The following is a 20826-nucleotide window of genomic DNA, read 5'->3' as shown; positions in this document are numbered from 1 at the left end:
AGTAAGGGTTGCAGACCGCAATGATGCCGATACACTAATATGGACTCCGCCATTGCTGAATCATGACTCTGTGACCTCCTGGACCGTAGTTTAGGCATCAGGGAGTGGTCAGCAGTGGCTCACAGCCACATGTCTTTGGCTAGTGATGCACTGCGCTAGTAACACCCGGGCAGTTGTCGGTGGTGTACAAACACCTCCGTAACCATGATCCTTTCTTTCTTCCAAGTTGCAAGGCGACATCCTCTTAGGCCTCCCCTTGCATGCAATGATGTATAATCAGCCTTTGCATACTCGAAGTTCTGTTCCAAATCTGTGGCCTACTCGACCACAGCCTAAGCCAAGAGCAGTGTAGGCAATGGATAGCACGGGCCATTCACAGAGAGTCGCCGGCATAGGTTGGTGGTCCCACTGACCTGTGTAGTTCAGGTTAAGTGGCACCATGTGCCCGGTCACCTCTGTGACTGTGACCCGGCTTTTATCCAGACTGAGCCGCATCTTCCTCTTATTCCCCTTCATGCGTTCACTGGTGTGGACTCTGCCAATCGTTATTCGCAACTAGGTGCTGGATGTGAAACTTACTGGTCTGCAGGGTTGTCCTGGTCCCTCATCCACAGTTCGCTGAATGGCGTTGGACAGGATTTGAGGCAGCACGGCTCGCCGGATGGCGTTGGACAGGGTTTCTGGCAGCAGGGCTCGCTGGATGGCTTTGGACAGGGTTTGTGGCAGGATCTGTCACAAGAGGCGCATATGGCACTAAGCTTCACTGATCGAAGGGAGTCTCTGGCTTGGAGCTTACACTGACATGTGGTGGGCCCTCCATGACACATGCCAGTGTCGGATGCTGATCGGTGTGGCCTGGCTGCATAGGGTCGGGCCTGATGGTGTCGTGGTCCAGCGGGCCGGGGTATGTCAGGCGCACTGGATCTCAGGCAACTGTGTTTGGCTCATTTTAGAAGAACTAACAGATTGTGCATCACAAAACAGCACAGGAATGTGTCCTGCGCATCGGGGTCCTATGCGTGGGTGTAGAAATGGGAATTATGATGGGGCGCTGTAATTGTCTGTACTGCCCCTGTGGTGGTCCAGGAGGGTGTTGGGTGGGTGTTGTAGCCCTCTTGGGTGTCCGTAATGCATGTTCAGTTGCTCCATGTCATCTGTTGCTTTTTATTTATTTATTTATTTATTTGCTTGTAAAGTGCCTGAGTCAATTCCCGAAGGGATATCTCTGCGCTGTTGCCAGCAGTTTTAGGGCAGCTTACTCTAGGGGTGAAGGCTGAGGGGGGATGGGTATTATGGCCTGGTGAAGAGGTAAGTTTTCAGTTTTTTTCTGAACAACACTAAATTGCTAATTTGTTTCAGTTCGGTGGGCAGGGAAATCCAAAGTATGGGTCCTTTGTAAGACAGGGCTCGACCTCCCTGTCTTGCTCTTGTTATTTTTGGAACTTGTAGCAACAGATGGTTACTAGAGCGGAGTGCGCGTCTAGGGCAGTATGGTATAAATTTCTCTCGTAAGTATTTGGGGCTGGCACCATACAGGCATCTGTGTATGATGTTACAGATTTTGAAATTGATGCGCTGCTTCACAGGAAGCCAATGGAGTTGGTGCAGTAGGGGGCGGGAGGGCGTTCTGGGGGGGGCGTTGAGGGCCAATCTTGCTGCCGTATTTTGGACAACCTGAAGTTTGTCTATTTGTTCTTCATTCGCTGATAGGTAATGACCGTTACAGTAGTCCATTCTGCCTATAATTAAAGTTTGGATGAGGGTCTTTCTGTGGTTGTCTGGCAGAAAAGGAAAGACACGTCTTAGGAGCCCCACCACGTGAATGCAGGCACCTGCAACCTGAGTGGTGTGTTCCTTGAGCAGGAGTGCTTGGTCCAGCTTAACACCAAGGTTTTTTGCTAAGGGCTTGGGGTTGGGGACAGGGCCTAATTCCAAAGGCCACCAATCTGGTGACCAGAGGAGAGTCGCTCCTCCAAACAGCATGACCTCTGTTTTGGTCACGTTGCACTGAAGAAAGTTTTTTGCCATCCAGTGTGCTGTCGTTCTCATCCCACTGGCAAATGATGAAAGAATTGCCGGTGTGAGAGTTGTGAAGGGAAACAGAAGTTGGGTGTCGTCAGCGTATGACACCGGAGTGAATCCAAAGGATCTTATCATATTTGCTAAGGGGGCCACATAAATGTTAAAGAGCGTGGGGCTAAGGCATGAGCCCTGTGGCACACCCTTAGTAAGCACTCTAGATGGAGAGGAGTGAGAGCCTAGTCTGACACCTTGGGTGCGATCGGATAGAAAACTTTTTAGCCATGCAAGAGCCGTGCCTCCTATTCCCACATCACTCAGTCTTTCTAGGAGGAGTTCATGTGATACCGTGTCGAAAGCAGCGGATAAATCTAACAGCACTAGAATCACGGATTCCCCCCTGTCCAGTGACATCCTGATGTTGTCGGTCACGGAGAGGAGGGCTGATTCAGTGCTGTGATTAGGCCTGAAACCCGATTGGGATGGGTCCAGGGCTTCCGCTGCTTCGATATATTTTGACAGGTGTGTATTAACATGCTTCTCTGTAAGTTTGCTGAGGTAGGGTAGGAGGGAGATGGGTCTGAGGTTTGAAAGGTCCGACCAGGGTATTGTGGCGTTTTTCCGAATTGGATTGACTACAGCTTGTTTCCATTCTGTAGGTACCTGTCCTTTGCTCAGGGATTGATTTATGATGGTTTGTATGGGTGGACCTAGGATTGAGTTTAGAGGGGCCATCATTTTCGCTGGTAAGAGATCATTAGGAGAACCAGATTTTATGTGGTTAATTAGGGGAGAAAGGTCTGTATTGGACACTGGGGGAAAGGAAAGTAAGGATGGTGATTTTATTGGTTGCGGGGTCGTGGGGACATAATTTCCACAGTTGGTGCTGGTTGTTTTCAGGATTTTATCGTAAATCATGTTGATTTTGCTCCCGAAGAACAGGGAGATCTCGTTACACAGTGGTAGTGAGAAATCATCTGCGCTAATACAAGCTGTGGGTTTCACGAAGGATTCCAATATTTTGTACAGTTCCTTCGAGGAATTGCCCGCCTCTGACAGTTGCTGTGCCAGACAGTTTTTTCGAGCTTTTCTAATGTTTTTGTAGTATTTAGATTGGGCTTCTGAGTGGGCTTTTTTATCCTCTGCTATGTGAGATTTTCTCCATTTCTTTTCCAGTCTTCTGCACCCTTGCTTCTCAGCTCTTAGTACCTCTGTGTACCACTTCTCCTTTTTATGGGTGGGGAATTGTTTGTGGAGTTTTAGCGGTGCTAGTTTATCTATTGCTTCCTGTAGAGAGGCATTAAATTTAGCGAGTATGTCATCTACGTTATCTGTGTCTGGGATTGAGGGTATTTTCCAGGTTTCCTGTAGTCCTTCTATAGTTATTTTATGCCATTGGCGTCGCCAAATTGGGGGAAGAGTTTTGTTTGTTGTCTTTTTATGTGAAATGGGGAGATTAACTTCTAGCAAATAGTGGTCAGTCCAGTTCAGGTGAGAAGTGGTTTTGCAGGGCAAGGTGGGGCTGTTTGAGAAAAGTAGGTCTAGAAGGTGTCCCCCTTCATGGGTGGGGTCGGAGTTATGAAGTTGGAGCCCTATTGTGGACATATCTGCAAGCAGAGCTTTGGTTTCTGTAAGTTCCAGATTGTCTGCGTGGATATTAAAATCGCCTAGGAGAACAAAATTTTCTTTGGCTCTGAGGTAAGGGGCTATTAATTCCATAAGAGAGAGGGAGAGAATCCTCTTCCGATGACGCTCTGGACAGGGCTCCCTATTGTGGAGCAGGCTGCTGTCCAACTTTACACAAGGTCAGAGCAGGTGTAAAATTCCTACTGCTAACGCACCTTATCATGTGTTTTGTGATCTTATCGCCGAGCTGGCTGGTCGTTATGAATGTTGAGGTGTGGTGTTGTTGTGGCTTTTTGCATGGGAACGCCTACTCTGCATCTCATTAACGATAGTTGCGGGCGTCCTCTGTGGCAATGTTTTTTGCGGCTGCTATCGTTGGGAAAAGTGGTGCTGTGGGCTGTTAGCACCTGCTGGTGAATTGTGGGGTAAATTTATCATGACTTTGGCTGCGATAAAGTGCAGGTATTTCAGCAATAGCTCCTTGTGAATATGCCCCATAGTCTTAAATATTTCTCCTTTCCAAGGTATTTTGCACTCTTGTGGTGTCAGTATTCTTGCCAAGAGAAATATACATAATTATTTATTGGTTGTCAATCTATTGCTACTGGTGTTGAGTTTTTTTTTCAGCAATGCTCAGGAACAATACAAGGCAGCAGTTTAATGGAACATATCTGCCAGCAAAGCATGCTTTCACTGCTTGACTTCAAGTTTTTAATCCCTTGGCATTAAAGGGAAATCTGTATTCATGTACAAGTTCTCCAAGTATGCATAGCACCTGAATCATATCCTCTGTGGCTGCCCCACACAAACTGCAACTAAATGTTGTCTGATGGTGTTTCGATGGTGGTAAGTGGAGCAGAGATGGAAGGATGCCAAGCCAGTGCTATCGATTTTTTTCTTTAGTTCTTGTGTTGAACCCTGCACCTAGGTAAGGTTGTGGAAATCCCTTGGGGTAGCTGTGCAGAGTAAACTATTTGTGCACTCTCCCAGACAGCAGAGTTTCATCCTTTGCCAAGGAAACCCTTTTGACACTTGCTGTGACAGGCTGTTTGAAGCTGTTGTATGCTCCTTATTACTCCAAAAAACCATATAAGCCCAGTTGTTCTATTAACTCTTGCAAATAGGATTTTGCTGCACTGGTATATTTAGACAGCAATTGATTCATAAATGAGAATTTAGTGAGCCATGCTTAGCTCTCTTGATCTTATACCAGCTTTTGACATAAGCGGCTCTGCGTGCTCATTGTTACAACTGCAAATAGAATTCCAGTCTAATTTGAGCAGGTGATGTGTATTTTGGTAAGTTAAAAATCATTCCAAATGCTCATGTTACGATTTCATCCTGCGTGATAGCATCCCGACCCCTCATGCACTCGCTCCTATAGGTGGTAGTTGGAATGACTTTTGCCTGTACCACCTGGATCAGGGGAGTACATTTTGGACCGACAATTTTGTTCTTGAGATTTTTTTTGCTACTGCCATTGTAATTCCTCTTCTTTTTAATGCCTCTTTTTGAGCCGTAAATTCACCTTTGCTATCTTTTATGAACCCCACATATTTATGTTCATTGACTTTTTCTACCTGTTGTCTGTCAGATGCCAGTGACATTTTAAGATTATTTTTTTTGGTTCAATTCCATGCTTTTAGATTTGTCTATGTTTATTTTCAGCCCATTTTCATCAGAATAACTTTTGGTGGTGTCCAGTAAGATTTGGAAGCTGATGGCCACAAGGTCATCAGGGTATAACAGCTTCAAAAGGGAAAGACCGACCATCATTAGAGCATGGGAATTACACGTGTCCCATTTGTTTGATACATCTGGCAAAGAGAGAATGGACAAAGTCAGGAGTAGTACCCTGCCTTGTTTCAGCCCCTTTGGGGTTGAAATCTTTATTGATAGATGGTCGCCGCCTGCAAGCTTCGCTTGGACCCAAGAACCAATGTGTAAAAGAATCAGCTGATTCAAAAGACTGGACGGAATATTTCTTTTAGTGAGTTTGTCCCACAGCTTCTCTCTGTCCGTGTGATCACAGGCTGAGGATTAATCAATGAAGCAGGAGTATAATGGTAGGTTGTCATCTTATATAGCGTCTATCAACAGGGAAAGAGGTAATATGTTTGTGGTTGTCCCCGTGTGCTTGCTAAAACCTTTTTGATTAAGGGGGATGTCTGTGTTTTGTGATGCACAATCTGTTAGTTCTTCTGGAATGAGCCCAACACAATATTTTGCGTTGTTGTCTGTTAAGGTGACCAGCCTATCATTTTTTCCTTCATTCTTGTCACCTGTTTTATGGATTGGGGAAATGATTAATCCCTCCAGAAAGCTGGGATTGTGTGTGTGTGAAGAATGTTCTCAAATACTGGTTTTAATGCTTCTGCCCGGTAATCTGGGTCTAGTTTAAACAGAACTGGGGGGGATCCAATTTGGACCTGGTGCTCCTTCCCTCCTTTCTTTGGGCTTCCTGTTTGCAATCTGTGTGGCCGTAATTGCATTTGTTAATGTTGTCTGAGCAGTTTTAGATTATGAGTTTCTCCTGTGTTTCTGTGTTTGTATAACCCGTTATCTTCTCTTTGTTTGTACTGCTGGAGTATTCTGTATTAAAATAATGACACAGAAAACGTACCCGGGCTTTTTTTGTCAAGTGAGAGCTAACTCTGTGAACTGTGGGATTCTGTAATCTGTTTCCTGTGTGCCAGAATCTTGTTCTGTTCTTTCTTTTGATATCATGGAGTAATTTGCCAAGGAGCGTCTACACTAATTTCCTGTTTGATTGACAGATAACGTTTTTCTTGGTCACTTTTATTTGTGTGAACGCCTTTAGGGCATTATTATCAGGGTCAGATAGGCAGTGATCTATTTATTGCTTTCTTAACCCCTCCCCTGCTGATGACAGAACCGCTCCGTCATCAGCTGTGGTGGCGCTGTGCTGATGACGGAACTGCTCCGTCATAAGCACAGCGCAACCGACGCTTGTGACGGAGCGGTTCCGTCACCAGCATGCGCCCGCCGCATTTCCGCCCCGCCCTCTTAGCACTGCGGCGGAATAGCCACCGCAGTGAAGGGGTTAAGGCATTGAATTTGACTATTTTGTAAGGTGGAGCGGTGATTGGCTAGCATGATTTGAGATGTGGGGGGATCCCCATGTCAAGGCTTCTCTCTTGTCATTGATTGTGGCCCTTCATTTGCTGAGTGAGATTCTCCTAATAGTTTAGTGAAGTTTTCCTAGCTGATTGTTGCTTTTGGGCCTGTCATTTGAAAGAGCCTTCACCAAAGCCAACAGTCATTCTGGGTAGTAGGTTTTGCATTTGATCCTTTTGTTATTACAGTATTTATGGAGTTAGGATGCTCCATTGGCCGGTTTGGATTCACACCTTGCACTCTCACTGTAATTTTTTGAGGGCGAAGATCACTATGATCCTTTGCTCCTAGATGACAGGTTATGAGACAGGGTTGGCAAAATATCTGATAATTTGAAAGAGTGATCTATGTCTTTTAGAGTCCTTATAGGGATGTTTCATGAATAGATTGATTTAGTGAGTTGTGCAATCTTTATGTAATGTGAAGGCATTTTAGGGTTGGTTCTGTTGCTAATTTCCTTTACTATGCCTGTGAGGCTGCTTTTTTGCTCAAATCAGCCATATGGCCTGTTCCTTATTTTAGTGGCTTCTTTTTCATCATTTCCTTTTGCAAGTGTCATTTTCCTTCAGTGATTACACCAATTAGGTTGGTGATCATGCAGTCACTTTACAGTTTGTTCTGTATTGATCGATTACATTGGCATAGAAGAATTTGATATTAAGTAATAAATAGTAGGTGTTTGTGATTTTGGGCCTTATGGTCAAACCTATTTGGGTGGTAAAAAAGACTCTGACCGGCCTAAATCGGAACCTTTGTGACCTCAAAATAGCATAGTTATGCTCAAAACTCCAACTACATACCAATTTGAAAATTGAAAAGGGCATGTTTTGGGCGTCCCTTCTAATTTGTCATTTATTAAGGTACTTACCTGTGGTTTACGACAGCAATTGTGGGTGCAAATCATTTATAGGTTATTGATACCTCACAGAAGGTGGTATCACACTAGCAAACAGGAAGGGGTCCCCTAAATGCACGTTCCTCTTTGTAAATGTTATAATAAGCATTTATTGGGAGTAGGCAGTGGATCCTGGGTCTGCTGCTCACCTGTAAAAGGCTTTAGAAGTTGTTCTTTTTCAGTTTTTTAAGTGCACCCTGTTTTTCTTTAATGATTTCTAGACCTTATCATTAACTGTGCCCAAAAACATTGTTTAAATTAATATAGCAAACATGTATCACAGTTCCGGGTACCCAGCAGCAGCAGATGATACCCCAACACTGCTCTTGCTGCCAGTAAATTCTGGCATCAACTTAGGCAGGAAAATAAAGATGTCTCCAAGTCCCATATTTGCTCTCTGTACATTTCAGTTAAAGGTAGACCGGACGTAAAAAAAATTTGATTTCTTTAATTAAAAGCAATCAGAGACAGTGATTTGCTGATCCCGACAGTCCACGATCCATGTGATGGCAGCGATTTGAAGTGGGTTGCAAGTTACAACCTACCTGATGCATATTAATGCCCCGGTTACTTACCGGTAATCTTCATTACTCCGAGTATAGTCTTCCTCGCCACATGACTTACATAGTGAGCATAAGCTCCACGACAGAACCCTCCAAAGCAAAAAAAGCCTCCCACCCCCTCCCAACATGGCCGACCAGTCCCACCTGACCTCTATAAGAGGCGGGCCGGCCCAACCAACAGCCTGAACTACCAAGCAAACAATGAAGCCAATAGCAAGACAGGGAGGGGGGGAGGGAACTCATGTGGCGAGGAAGACTATACTCGGAGTAATGAAGATTACCGGTAAGTAACCGGGGCATTACCTCCTCGTTAGTCTTCCTCGCCACATGACTTACATAGTGAGCAAATACCCAAGCCAACAAGGCTTCAATGTCCACCATGAGAACAACACCACACGGTGATGCAGAGAAACCAACACAAGGTTGATGTAGAATAAATGAAAAGAAAACAGGGATCACCGGAAACCTGAAATCAAGACATAAAGGAAAAGGAGGCCAGCCAGGAGCCGCAGCACCTGCACCCCGGACGGCCCCAGCGAAGTCCCCCGGGACCGAAAGAGTCCCATGAACAAGGTGGGGGACGACAACGTCGACGCCCGACAAATCTCCACAGAGGAGACACCCCTGAAGGGGGCCCAGGACATCGAGCCACACCCCGTGGATCGACCCTGGACCCCCGCCGGTACCACCGAACCCAGTGAAGCATAGGAAAGGATGATAGCCTGTGTAAGCCAGCCACTCAAGGCGGAAAGAGAGGGCCTGTGGCCCGAATGAACAGGACCGAAAGACACAAACAGGCAATCTTACCGGGAAAGGGAAGACGTGCGCTTAAGAGAAGCCAAAACAGCACGCCGGACAACCAGCATGGGCAAGAGAGGAACCTTGTCGGCAGGGAAAGGCGGTAAAGACACCACCCGAGCCCGGGACACCCGGGAAGGAACCCCGGGAAGGAAACGGGGGACATGCCGGAGGGACAACCTGTCCGGCAAAACCAGCAAGAAGGGAGGGTAGCGGAGGCACGACCCCCGCACGCCCATCCGCCCAGCAGACACCACTGCCACCAGGGAATAACCACCTAAAAGGTGAGGAACCGTAAAGCCACCGAGGCCAGGGGCTCAAAAAGGGCGGACCCTGAAGAGCTCGTAGAACGAGAGAGAGATCCCAAGGGGGAGACCGGCAGAGCGAGCCACCAGGGAAACCAGCCTGTCGAACACCAAACTGTGGAAGGCCCGCAAGGCCGCCCACCGGGCCCACAGGGAAGAAGGGGCCACGCCCCAGGAAAACCCCTCAGTCCGGAAAACCAAGACCCGTAAGGGGACCACGGAGGCGGGGACAGCACCAAGCCGACCGCGCCAACGCGAGAAGGACGCCAAGTGCCGGGCACAGAAAGAGAATGTGGAAGACCTGCGGGAACCCAGCAGCAAAACCACAACCCCAGAAGAACAACCCCGAGCAAGCAGCGTCATCCGCTCAAGAACCAGGCCTGCAGATGGAGTCAGGCCAGCTGAAAAGAGCCGGCTCAACACCGACTCCGAGAGCGGGGGACCCAACCACGGTACAGGAAGATCCGGGATCGGCCAGGAGGCCCGAACCGCCAGCTCGCAAAAGGAGAGGGTACCCGGGGCGGTGGACCCCGCCGGGAACCAAAAACAGGAACGCATCACGAATTTGCGTGTCAACCACGCGCGGGTGCCAGGCACATCCTCTCTGTAACGTTCCAATATTAGTCCAGGCGCTGCCGAGGCGAGCACCCAGGAGCACCCCCGGCCCTGCCCAAGCAAATCCAGCAGAGGACCCGTGATATCAGAGGGCACGGGGGAAACGCGTACATCAGACCGAAAGGTCACGCGAAAGACAGGGCAACCACAAGGACCCGGGAGGAGGAGTAGAACCCGGGCAGGAGGGCCGAGTCCCCCTCCGTGAACAGAGCCACCGGAGGCAGACCGAGCCGAGGCCCCAGGAGCCGAAACACCACCGGGGCAGGGCGAGACCAGGCAACGAAGGCTAGATCCGACTCCGTCGAACCGCCTCCACCTAGTCGGACCCCGGGGGAAAGACAGCCCGAAGGGACAGGACCGGCGACACCTACACCACCAGGTCGCCCGACCTGACCAAGACCTGGGGACCCTGAAGCACCGGTCTATGGAACGCTTCACGAATATGCGTGTCATCCTTGCGCAGGGGCCATGCTAATCTTCTCAACCAATTTTAGTAAATGTGCTGCCGAAGCGAGCACAGCAAAAAGACGGCAGGCCAGGAGGACAGCCAGCAACCCCCGAAGCACGAGGAGCAGTGCGACTGCAGGAGATCCCAACGACCCCCAAACGACCCGGCGCCAAAGGACGCCCCCCCCCTGAATGAACCAGAGGGAAGTACCGGGACCAGGCACACGCCCCCCGAAGGAGGACAAGCCCGAGACGAGGACCGAAGGGACCACCGTACATAGGTCAGGAAGCCGACGGATGAGAGACACCGCCAGACGTGAAGCCTCACCCACGGGAAAAAAAAAACGAGGCCGAGAGGCAGCACACGGCCAGACAGGGAACCCCAAGACCCACACCCGGCGAAGAAGATCCACCAGGCGGGCCAGAAGCACAGCTCCCCCCCCCCCATGGGCCAGAAGGCAAGCCCAACGGAAGTACCCGCAACTGAGAGTGGGGACCCCCACTCGCAGGCCGGCCCCACAGGCCAACCCACGGCCCAAGGGGAGGAGCAGGGACCCCAACCCGTCGAGACGGTGGGACCCCGCGGAAAGTCCGCAAGACCAGCAAGACCGGACACCGTTGAAGAGCCCAAGAACCGGGACACCCCCTGGAGTGAGAGGGCCGAAAGCCAGGATCTAGGGGCGAAAAAGGGAGCGGCAGAACCAGTACGAGACCGGTAATAGCCGAAACTCGGGCCCGGACCCGCCGAAGGACCCCACCCATGCAAGGGCGGGACGCCCTCACCCACAGGCGGAAGAGGATTCCGAAGGAAGGCTGCGTCGAAAATGCCGTCACCGCTGACAAGGACGCAGCCAGACCAGACGGCCGAGCCTGCCTCGCGGCCACCAGGGCGGTAAAAGGCGACAAAGACCCCCCCCCCAACGCCCCTCACAACGGACGCAGGCAGAGGAAGGGAGTCCGGAGACATGCGTAGAGAACGCACCCCGAGAAACCCCGGGAACCACCACCGCCACCGGCGGAGGTAAAACCAAGCCCTAACAGGGAACGAATCACGAACTTGCGTGACATCCCTGCGCAGGGGCCATGCCGGACTTCACAGAAGCGCAACACGATACAAAAATAGCGCACAAGACCCCAGCAAGGGCACCAGGCGTTTGTACGAAAGCCGCTGTGGACCCCAATCCTGGCTAACTCCCTGAGGCGTCCATCCCCAAGGAGGAGTCCAGGCAACCGATGCAACGTGGGGGCCGACGTGGAGAGAAAAAACCAGCTATCGCCCAGAGGAAATAATCAGTTCCCTGGGACTTCGAGCCCAAGACCCGCCGAGGCGGGGAATCGAACCCTGGTCCTGTTTCAGACCTCTGCATCAGGGTCTGATTCGCTAACCATTGAGCCACACATCTCCAAAGCTGCAGAATGGGACTCCACGAGCGGAACACTCGAGACCGGCGCAACCAGACGGCCCAGGGCGAGTCCCCCAGGGCGCCAGAAAAGGAACACGGACAAAAGGGATCTGTCCCCACGTAGTACCGCGCCCCATTAGAGCGCGCCAGTGAAGCACAGTTAAGCTGTTAATGAGACAGTGTCACAGGCCGCATGGTTGCATGTAGAGTAATAAATCACAGCAAACAACACTATCCCTTCTCATTGTGTTGTATGCTACAGCCAGGAATTACTGGGTCGACACAAAAAACATCATTGAAATGGGAATTACCGAGGATCGAACACCGGACCCTCCGAGAAGGAGACAGACGCGCTGCCTACTGTCCAAGCACGCCGCGTCCCAACCGCTGTGGCAGCCGGAGAAAGCCGCACAAGACCGATGAAGGCAATCATCGGTCACACCTGGTGGCAACCAAAACCCCGCCCCCGAGAGGCGGGAGGCACCCGGAGCCAACCACAGCGCGGCAAACCGCCGCGGCCCATAGGGGAGCCACAATTCACGAAGGGAGGCAGAGGCGAGACTCGGCAGCGACCAGCGTCCCAGGCCTGCAGGAGGGGAGCACCCGGACCGGGCAGAGCCCCCGAGGACCCGCCGACCAAAAGGTAGGACCAAGCCCGCCCCCGCTAAACACATTTGTGTACCTGAGGGGACGACCATGGGACTCTCAGTCTAGAAGCCGGACCTTCGGCCTCCTTACAAGCTGCGCGCCTACCGACCCCACGCTTTGCAGAAGCGCCGCTGTCCCAGGCAAGCCTCCAGCACGCCGCGCACTACAACTGAGCCACAGAACGACAGCCCAGAGCCGTAAACCAGAACGTGAGTCAGCGCACACGTCCACAACTCGTGGAATGTAGTCAGAGCGCAATTCCAGGTAAACCAAAGCCAGGCATGAGGTTTTATAAACCTGGCGCAAACTCCCCCGGAGATTACAGGGTGCTTCCCAATCGCATTACCGAGGCACACCTTCAATGTATTAAATTGATATGAATAACACAATCTTCGAGTCTCACACCGGACTCGAACCTGGGTCCCCGGCTTCAGCGGACATCCTAGGCGTTGAGCTACCGTTGCTGAACCTCACCTACACTGCAGTTAACAGGCGGAAACAGCACATGAATAGCCAGCCCACGCAGACCAAAACAGGGGAGCTGCATGATCCCAGGAATACAAGAAACACCTACACACGAGGGGTGTTTCTACCACCAGCCTGTATCAACATACAGGAGAATGCGCAGGACCCAAAAGCCCACATAGTGGCTAGGGTCCATCATTAATGACCGGGGGAGACACGGGCATGTACAAACACTCCACACCCCCGGCCGCCCCCCCCCTGTAGACCCTTGGCACGCTATAGCAGCACTTAACCGGCCCCACAGGACCGGGGGAAGGAAGAGGGGGGGGGATTTTTAGGCATAAGGCACCAGGGACCGCTAGAGCAGGTCCTCAACCCTAAACCCCAAGGGCCAGCTCACGCCGGCCCATCTTACCTGAACAGCGCCTCTGGAGAGAATCGCGCAGAACAAAAAAAACAGGCTGTTGGTTGGGCCGGCCCGCCTCTTATAGAGGTCAGGTGGGACTGGTCGGCTATGTTGGGAGGGGGTGGGAGGCTTTTTTTGCTTTGGAGGGTTCTGTCGTGGAGCTTATGCTCACTATGTAAGTCATGTGGCGAGGAAGACTAACGAGGAGGTAATGAAGAAGGTCAAATTATGACAACTTGCGAATCAGAATTTTGTGAACCAATAAGTTTCAACATATGTTAGTTTGCAAAACAACAAAGCACTTAGTAAAATGTGGGTGAACAAATTGTGACCGCTTTTACCCAATGCATAGCACGAACGTTAGGCCGTTTATCACTTTGATGGGCCCATGGTCATAATAACTACATGTTCCAAGGGTTTTTCTCGCTTTATATTACTAGTAACAATTTTACAAAGTTTCGAGAACTTCCTTCAGTATAATCAAAACGATTTCTTCTGTTTTCTGCTTTAAATATCTTTTCTTCGTCATGAAATGTGGTAATTAAAGGTCCCCCTTAATTTACATTCTAATCATTGCAGGAGCCCGTCTCTCACTCGCTTCTCCTTTAGAGGGAGATTCAACCTAACAATGCAGACACTGATGAGCACATCTGTACATGGCAGTCCAGAGTTATTCTTAAGGAAAGGTACAGTACACAGGAGACCGTCTGCAGAAGTAAAGAGAGGTGGGCAAAATAACTAAAGAAAATATGATGAAATAGAAAATGCCTTAACTTTCAACGATCTTAAGAAAATCTGATACGAAAGGGAACATCTGCATCACTTGTCATGGTGAAACGATGGCTGTCTTATGTATGAATTCTCCCGCCTGCCCAGACCATAGCTAACACCACTTTACATTCTGGGACATGGAGTTTCACTTGTCCCCTTTTAGGTAAAAAGGAAAAAGGCTCAGAATGCAAAGAATTGTGGGATGTCGACATTGTGAATGGCCTAGTCAGATTGGTTGTTAAGCACCTAGAAGAGTATTATGAACAAGAGATCATGGACATTTAATAACCATTGTAGGGGAGTAGCAGATGTGAGACCATGCAAACTGTATCTCCAATGAATACAAGATTGTCTCCTTGTCTCACCATTGCACCCTCGAAGTCCCCCTTTTTAACCCAGCATAGTTAGGAGAACTTGAAGTGAAGTGTACAGAGAGTAAATACGAGTCTTCAAGATATCTGTATCTTCCGGACTAGCTTGATGTCTGAATGTATTGGTAGCAGGAGCAGTGTCTGCTGCCCCTGGGTACCCAGAACCTATATCAATATTTTTATATAGTAATTTAAACAATGTATTGGGCACAGCACAGTAAATGGTTAGGTCTACAAGTTATAGATCGAAGTACCTGCATCTTTTATAAGTAACCCAAAATACAAAACAAAGAATAGATATTGACACATACCTGCTTTCAATTCAGCTGCGGTCATTCACCGAGGCATCACTTGGGCACATTTGCACAACTCTGTCTGTGAATAAACGAGACGCTCCAGGTTTGGGTGCGGCCGACACATGAATGTTCCTGCAAGTCACATACTCCCTGGAAATAAACGGTGCGAATCACGCGCCGGGTCACACAATTGTACCTTTCCTAAAAGCACAGGAATTGTTACACCTGCTGAGAGTTGAAATGAACACCTGTTTGCAGCTTGCAGCATTTCCTGATGACCTATTCGGAACTATTTTTGTCTTTCACATAATTTAGGGAAGTTCAATTTCATATTTCACAAAGACAAATTTCCCTTCTATTATAATAGTTCAAGGGCGTTCTCTTATTTTGCAAGACATGTTGCGTATTCTCACCATGTTATGTACTTTTAACTGTGATGCGTTCTCGCGTTTCTGCAACAACAAGGGTGACGTCCTACAACATTTCAAGTTAGCACTGGTAATTGTATGAAACCATGGTGTCTTTGTTTTTTTGCAAGCATGTGGTGTGAGTTTTTTTAGAAAGGTTGTACCCGAAAACAGCACAGTGGCAACTAGTATCCTCGAAAGCTTCTGATCAACCCACATCTAAAAAAATTCGATTTCTGCACAAACATGAAAATGGAGTCCTCTTCATTTTCAAAAACTCTTGGACATCAACAGATACTGTGGGGGTGACCTTTTCTTGATACCTCACGGCATCACATACGTTAGAATATAATTTATTTTTCTACGTCATACAGAGCGGGTGATTTTTTTATTGGGAAATAATTAGTGCATTTTTGGTCACCAGATTCATCATCTGGTAAAAATAGCATGTGGGGATTATAATCTATTACGGCACATAGGGGCTGGTATGTCACACTGTCATTCTTGCCACTAATATGGACAGAACGTTTTGCAATTACATGAAGATGTGACATGTGCAGTCATGACGGGTTTCCTTTTTGGCTTTCTAGAATAAAACTTTTTTTGAACGTAGCACAAAAATATAAAGCTTTCTTGAAACAGATGCTAAGTAGGAATAATGTATTAACTTATCTTAACATTTCACATATTGAATTGTCTCATAGGATTATGTACTGGAATGCTATTGATAAAGTACAAATCCAATTGTGAATAGGATGCACACTCCTTTTCACTATAATTACCTCACCCTTGATAAAATAGATTGAAATATTGTTTACCTGTCAGCCTTTCGGTGGTCTTCCCCCAAAACATTTGCCTCACTCCTCCAATTTGCTAATCCTGTTTTTGTCGGCCATAGGGCTCTGTGCACTTTACCCCTGCTTAAAAGCGCCAAAGTGTGTGTGCTCACTCCCTAAAACATTGTAACATTGTCTCTCACCCAATTGGCAGATTTATTTTACTTATTTGTCACTAATAAATTTGCACGTCCTTTACTCAGGGTCTGTAAATTAAATGTTACTAGTGGGGCTTCAGCATTAATTGTACCACCCATTCAAATATGTCTCTAGCCTATCATTGCAGTCTGTGTGTGCAGTTTAACTGCCATTTCGATCTGGTAATGTAAACTTTTACTAGGTTAGACCATCCTTTTAATATCCCTAGGGTAGGCCCTAAACAACCTATAGTGCAGGGTGCAGTGCATTTAAACCGTTGGGCAAGTATTTTAACTTTGACATGTCTTGGTAGTGAAAAAAATCTTAATTTGTTTTTCAATACTGAAGGGCAAATTCTCCCTTAGGATAACAATGGGTTACTCTTTACATGGAATACGTTCATACCTTTCAATTTGGAGCAAGTAGAAATGATCAGTTTGGTGTCTAATAAGTTGCAATTTAAAAGTTGGATTCTCAGTTACAATTCCGAAACCTGTGAAACCTGTAGAAAGTTGGCATTTGTTGCCTGCAGCCTTTATTCTGGGTCCCATGACTAGGTGTAGCTGGCAGTTGGTATTTGTCTATTTCTCCCAGACACTGAGATAAAGGAGGAAAAGATGTTGGCAGGATGGGACATCTCCGAGTCGATTGTGGGAGGGGCTGTCATCTATCACACTTACACATCACAAAGGCTCTGCTGCTGCACCTTCACAAAGGTTGTTTGCACCAGTCTGTTGCGCCACCAGACAAGCTGGGGCCAGAGCAGGGTGGGGAGGGGGGGTGGACATTCCAAACGACCCTGAGGTCTAGGAGCAAAAATCTCTAGGACCTTCTAATTCAATGCTGGCATGAAGTATGAATATTGGACTCTCAGACTCATCTCTTCAGTAAGGATGTATGATGGACCGGCGTTGTGGCTTGCAGGGGCAACATTGCGGAAGTGTTCTGAGCTCGCTCTGCCACTCATCCCCTTCATCCGATAAATTTCTCTGGCACAGACATAAGATCCACAGTGCGGAGCCATAGTGGATCAATGTGCAAGCCCCCAGGAACCGATTTGTGCGAAGATACCTGTAGGGTGTCAATTGACTAAACATTTGTAACCAGATATCAGACCAAAGCTGAAGATGTGCGTCCCGGGTGGAGCCTGCTGACCCACCTGTGAGGCAGTTGTGGCCGCTGCTTGAGCAGGCACCGGCAACAGAGGAAGTGCACATCGCACCACTCAGAGTGGAGATGAAAACCTGTGGATGATGCCACGAGGAGACCACCCAATGTGAGACGGGGTAAGTGGCACCGCATCCTGAGGCCTTGGGAGTGCCCAGCGTTGGGGCCTGGTCTGCCACAAAGACCAGGCAATGTGGATGAGGGCACTTGCCCAGCAGTAAAGACTAGTGGTGGTGCAGCCCAAGTGAGAGAAGTGATGGGAGACACTGCTACTGACCTTACCTCTGGGAGTATTATGGTTCCAAATCCAAAAGGGTCGCTGCTTTCAGAGGCCGTAGCCCGAGTACTTATACCCACTTTGGCCTTTGAAGATTCTATCAGTTCAAAAGGCCACCGTTCAAATGCACAGGCCCTCCCTAAATCTTGTCCAGTCTGCCATCCTACCCTAGATGGTTTATTCAGTTTCTTTAGTGGGGTCAATACCCTGTCTCTTGGAATGCAGGTGCCAATTCCACCCCCACATAATTATTCCAGAGAGGCCCATCAGTGTCAGAAGTCTGCAGTTTCCCTTGGACCCCTAGTTTATGGCCTTCTATTAGGAATGCACAGATGTAGCTGTTCACATAGCACCCATATGTGAACACACAGAGCCACGAGCATTGAAATGACTACTTTACCAAAATGACATTTCCACCAGCGTAATGCTCAATTCACGTGACCTACCAGAGAGGATTCACCATTATGAACTTGTTGATAACAAACACTACTCTGATACTATTCTGTCTGTAGGGAATACTGTTCAATAGCCGAGAAGCAGGCCCTGTTGTACCGAACAAACCACTCGGTGCCATTCAAGACCCTCGCATACACACATGCCCTACCTCTTACCAACACCACACTCTGTCACCAGGGAGTGCTACAATATAGCAAGAGAAATGCAGAACCTTGGCACGTAGCTTTTAAAAGCCAAGCCAAATTACAGTAATTTGCACAAATCGGCCCCAACGGAGCAAACCTGTGGTACAATCAATGAGCTACCTGTGTGGATTGCACAACATGTACTGCAGGCCCACGGAAGAGCATTCGAGGTACATGCCCTGGGTATATGTCTTACTCCTGGATATGGGACTTACAGCTAACTCGATGATAATATGATGAACACAGTGCTTTGGCACTGAACGGCAGTGTCAAGCGTACTCAAAGTCCTACGGCCAACATCCAGGAACATGGAAAAAAAAAAAGAAAAAAAAAAAGGGAAAGCATCCTAAATGGGCCATTTCCAACATCCTCCATGGCCAGTTTTCTTTGCTCTTCCTCCATAGCCTGCCTCTTTCCATCTGTTGTCAGCTTAGCCATCTCCAGCCTGTGTGCCTCCTCTGCTAGCTCCTCTGGGGACATATTGTGGAAGGACACACTGCTACCTGCATGTGAAGGTGCCTCTAATCCTGGGGTTGGGTTCCCACCTCCTCAACAGGTTGCAGTCCAGACCCTCCTGTTGCTGCTACTCTGATTCTTCCTCATCTTGGTCTCCCTCCTCATCTGTTTCTGTTGCCAGTGATTGATGGACTTTTGACTAGGCCTTCAGCGCCTTTTACAGCTCCAACTTCCTGATGCTGCTCTTGGCAGGAAGCCTATCTTTAGAGAACTGCTTCAGCTGGGGCACAGTATAGGACTCCATTTTAGGTAGCTCAAACTCCATGCTTTGCAGGAGTAGTCACAGACACAACAGTTAGGTAGAGTAAGAATGTATTTGGAAAAAAAAGACCAATCACGGAGAACTTAAGCATGAATTGGTCTTAGATATGGGATGGTACTGTACAGCAAATCAATGTATGGTACAGCACAAACACACATCCTCTCTCCACTGCTGATCACCAATGTCATAAATTGTATTACTGGTTGACTTGGCTGTGAGCCCTGATCAAGCAGCAACCAAAATCCTAGTCAGGATAAGGCACAAGCTAACCCCAAATGAATATGTGCTCAACCCATTGGTAACTTGGAACAGAGCAGTCAGGCTTAACTCAGAGCCAATGTGTAAAGTATTTGTGCAAGACTTCCAAACAATGACAGCACCACACAAAAAGATTTCCATGCCAGGTTAAAAAACTGGAGCTTAATCCAAGAGCAAAATAACACAAATCGAATTAGTTGAACTGGAGATATTGAAGTGTAAATTTTTATTGAAAAACTACTGAACAAAGTACCTTAAGTCCTGGTTGCGGAGCATTATGTGGATCCATGTCGAGGATGGTTGCGCAACTAAACAATGCATTGGTTCCAAGATGCGGCTAGGCTAATGTGTGAGATCCTGTTGCATCATCGTCGAGGATCCCATCGGTGGGGTTTGCAATGCAAGTCGGGCAGCTGAGATGCACCGTGCAACTGGCGTTTCATCGGTTCCAAGGAGCTGCATAGCTGCTATTCGGAGTACAGCATCGACGCTGCCTTTGATGACATATGCAAGAACCTGGCCTGCCAATTCACCGTGCCCTCTGAGTGATTAATTGTTTCCAAGGACTGAGGGTTTGATGCTGGTCTTAGCAACTGATCCGATCCAAGTAGCAGCGACAATGAGTCAGGTGTGCTTGGCGATATGCCACTCAACCAAGATAATGTATCACTTCTGTATTGTCCATGATGCTTCAGATCAGGAGGCCAGCCAACTAGACTTTGGAGTTACTCTGGGTTCTAGGTTCAAGAGGTGCAGGGCCAGATTTCTCACCCAGGCAAGAGGGCAGCAGGCAATAGATCAGCACAGCAATGCAGGAGTCCAACAGAGTGCAGGCCAGCAGAGTGGGAGTCCTACTTTCTAGCAGAGTATCCACAGGTACAGAAATGTACTGAAGTGGTGGTGTCTGAGTTCTTTCTTACAGAGTTGCCCCCTCGAATCAAGGAGAAGCTTCTAAAAGACATGTCGTTGAAGTTCACAGATACCCTGCCTTCTTTGCCCTGGTCTAGACTAACTACGGGGGTTATCTAGCGCTTTGTGTGGACACAGACTATTCAGGTGTAAGGGAAGATGGGCTCAGCTCCTCCCCCCCATTGTCTTGGTGATGGCCCAATTCAGTCATACATATCCTCCCATTTTGTGGGGCTGTCTAGGAGGAATGCACAAACCCTAGCTGCAAACGACATCCAATCATCTGACCAGAGACAGGCTGCAGGAACCGAATGGCTAAGGCAAGAATATGTCAAGTTTCTAAAAGTTGTATTTTCAGAATTGCAATTTAAAGTCTGGCTTCACCATGTGTTAGGATTTCAAGTTGTGATTCCAGAGACACTAAACTTGAAGGGTTTATCTCTACCCATTTGTAAATTACACTTATGGAATATAGTAAGAATAACTAAGGGAGAGTGTTATTCTAAGGGAGAGTGTAACGACCGGATTCTCGGACCAGATAGAATCAGCTCATCAGAGCACCACCAACCCAGCCGGAACGTAATCACCTCCCTCCTTAGGACCTATTTACAACAGGTATCTATGTCCTCTACCCAAGGATGGGGAATTA

General features: G+C 48.2%; 1 protein-coding gene, 1 non-coding gene and 1 pseudogene across 3 annotated transcripts in view; all 3 read right to left on the bottom strand.

Annotated features, from left to right (window-relative positions):
- Positions 1–15043, bottom strand: part of LOC147701349 (inducible metalloproteinase inhibitor protein-like) — a 142607-nt gene extending 127564 nt beyond the window's left edge. Inside the window, exon 1 of one of the 2 annotated variants that reach the window (XM_086930053.1) lies at positions 14782–15043. In XM_086930053.1, coding sequence (XP_086786179.1) covers positions 14782–14806 — 25 coding nt within the window. In that variant the 5' untranslated portion in view covers positions 14807–15043. The remainder of the gene's footprint in view (positions 1–14781) is intronic. The other variant, XM_086930054.1, reaches the window with a different exon arrangement.
- Positions 9886–9992, bottom strand: LOC147701351 (U6 spliceosomal RNA). The gene has a single exon (XR_015298491.1). It is a non-coding gene; the product is annotated as a U6 spliceosomal RNA (small nuclear RNA).
- On the bottom strand, positions 10378–10477 carry LOC147701350 (U6 spliceosomal RNA; annotated as a pseudogene).
- Positions 15044–20826: the final 5783 nt, after the last annotated feature.

This window comes from Lissotriton vulgaris, chromosome 7 (genome assembly GCF_964263255.1).
Source record: "Lissotriton vulgaris chromosome 7, aLisVul1.2, whole genome shotgun sequence".
Taxonomy (NCBI): Eukaryota; Metazoa; Chordata; class Amphibia; order Caudata; family Salamandridae; genus Lissotriton; species Lissotriton vulgaris.
Note: the sequence above shows the minus strand (reverse complement) of the source record. Positions and strands in the feature narration are given on the sequence as shown.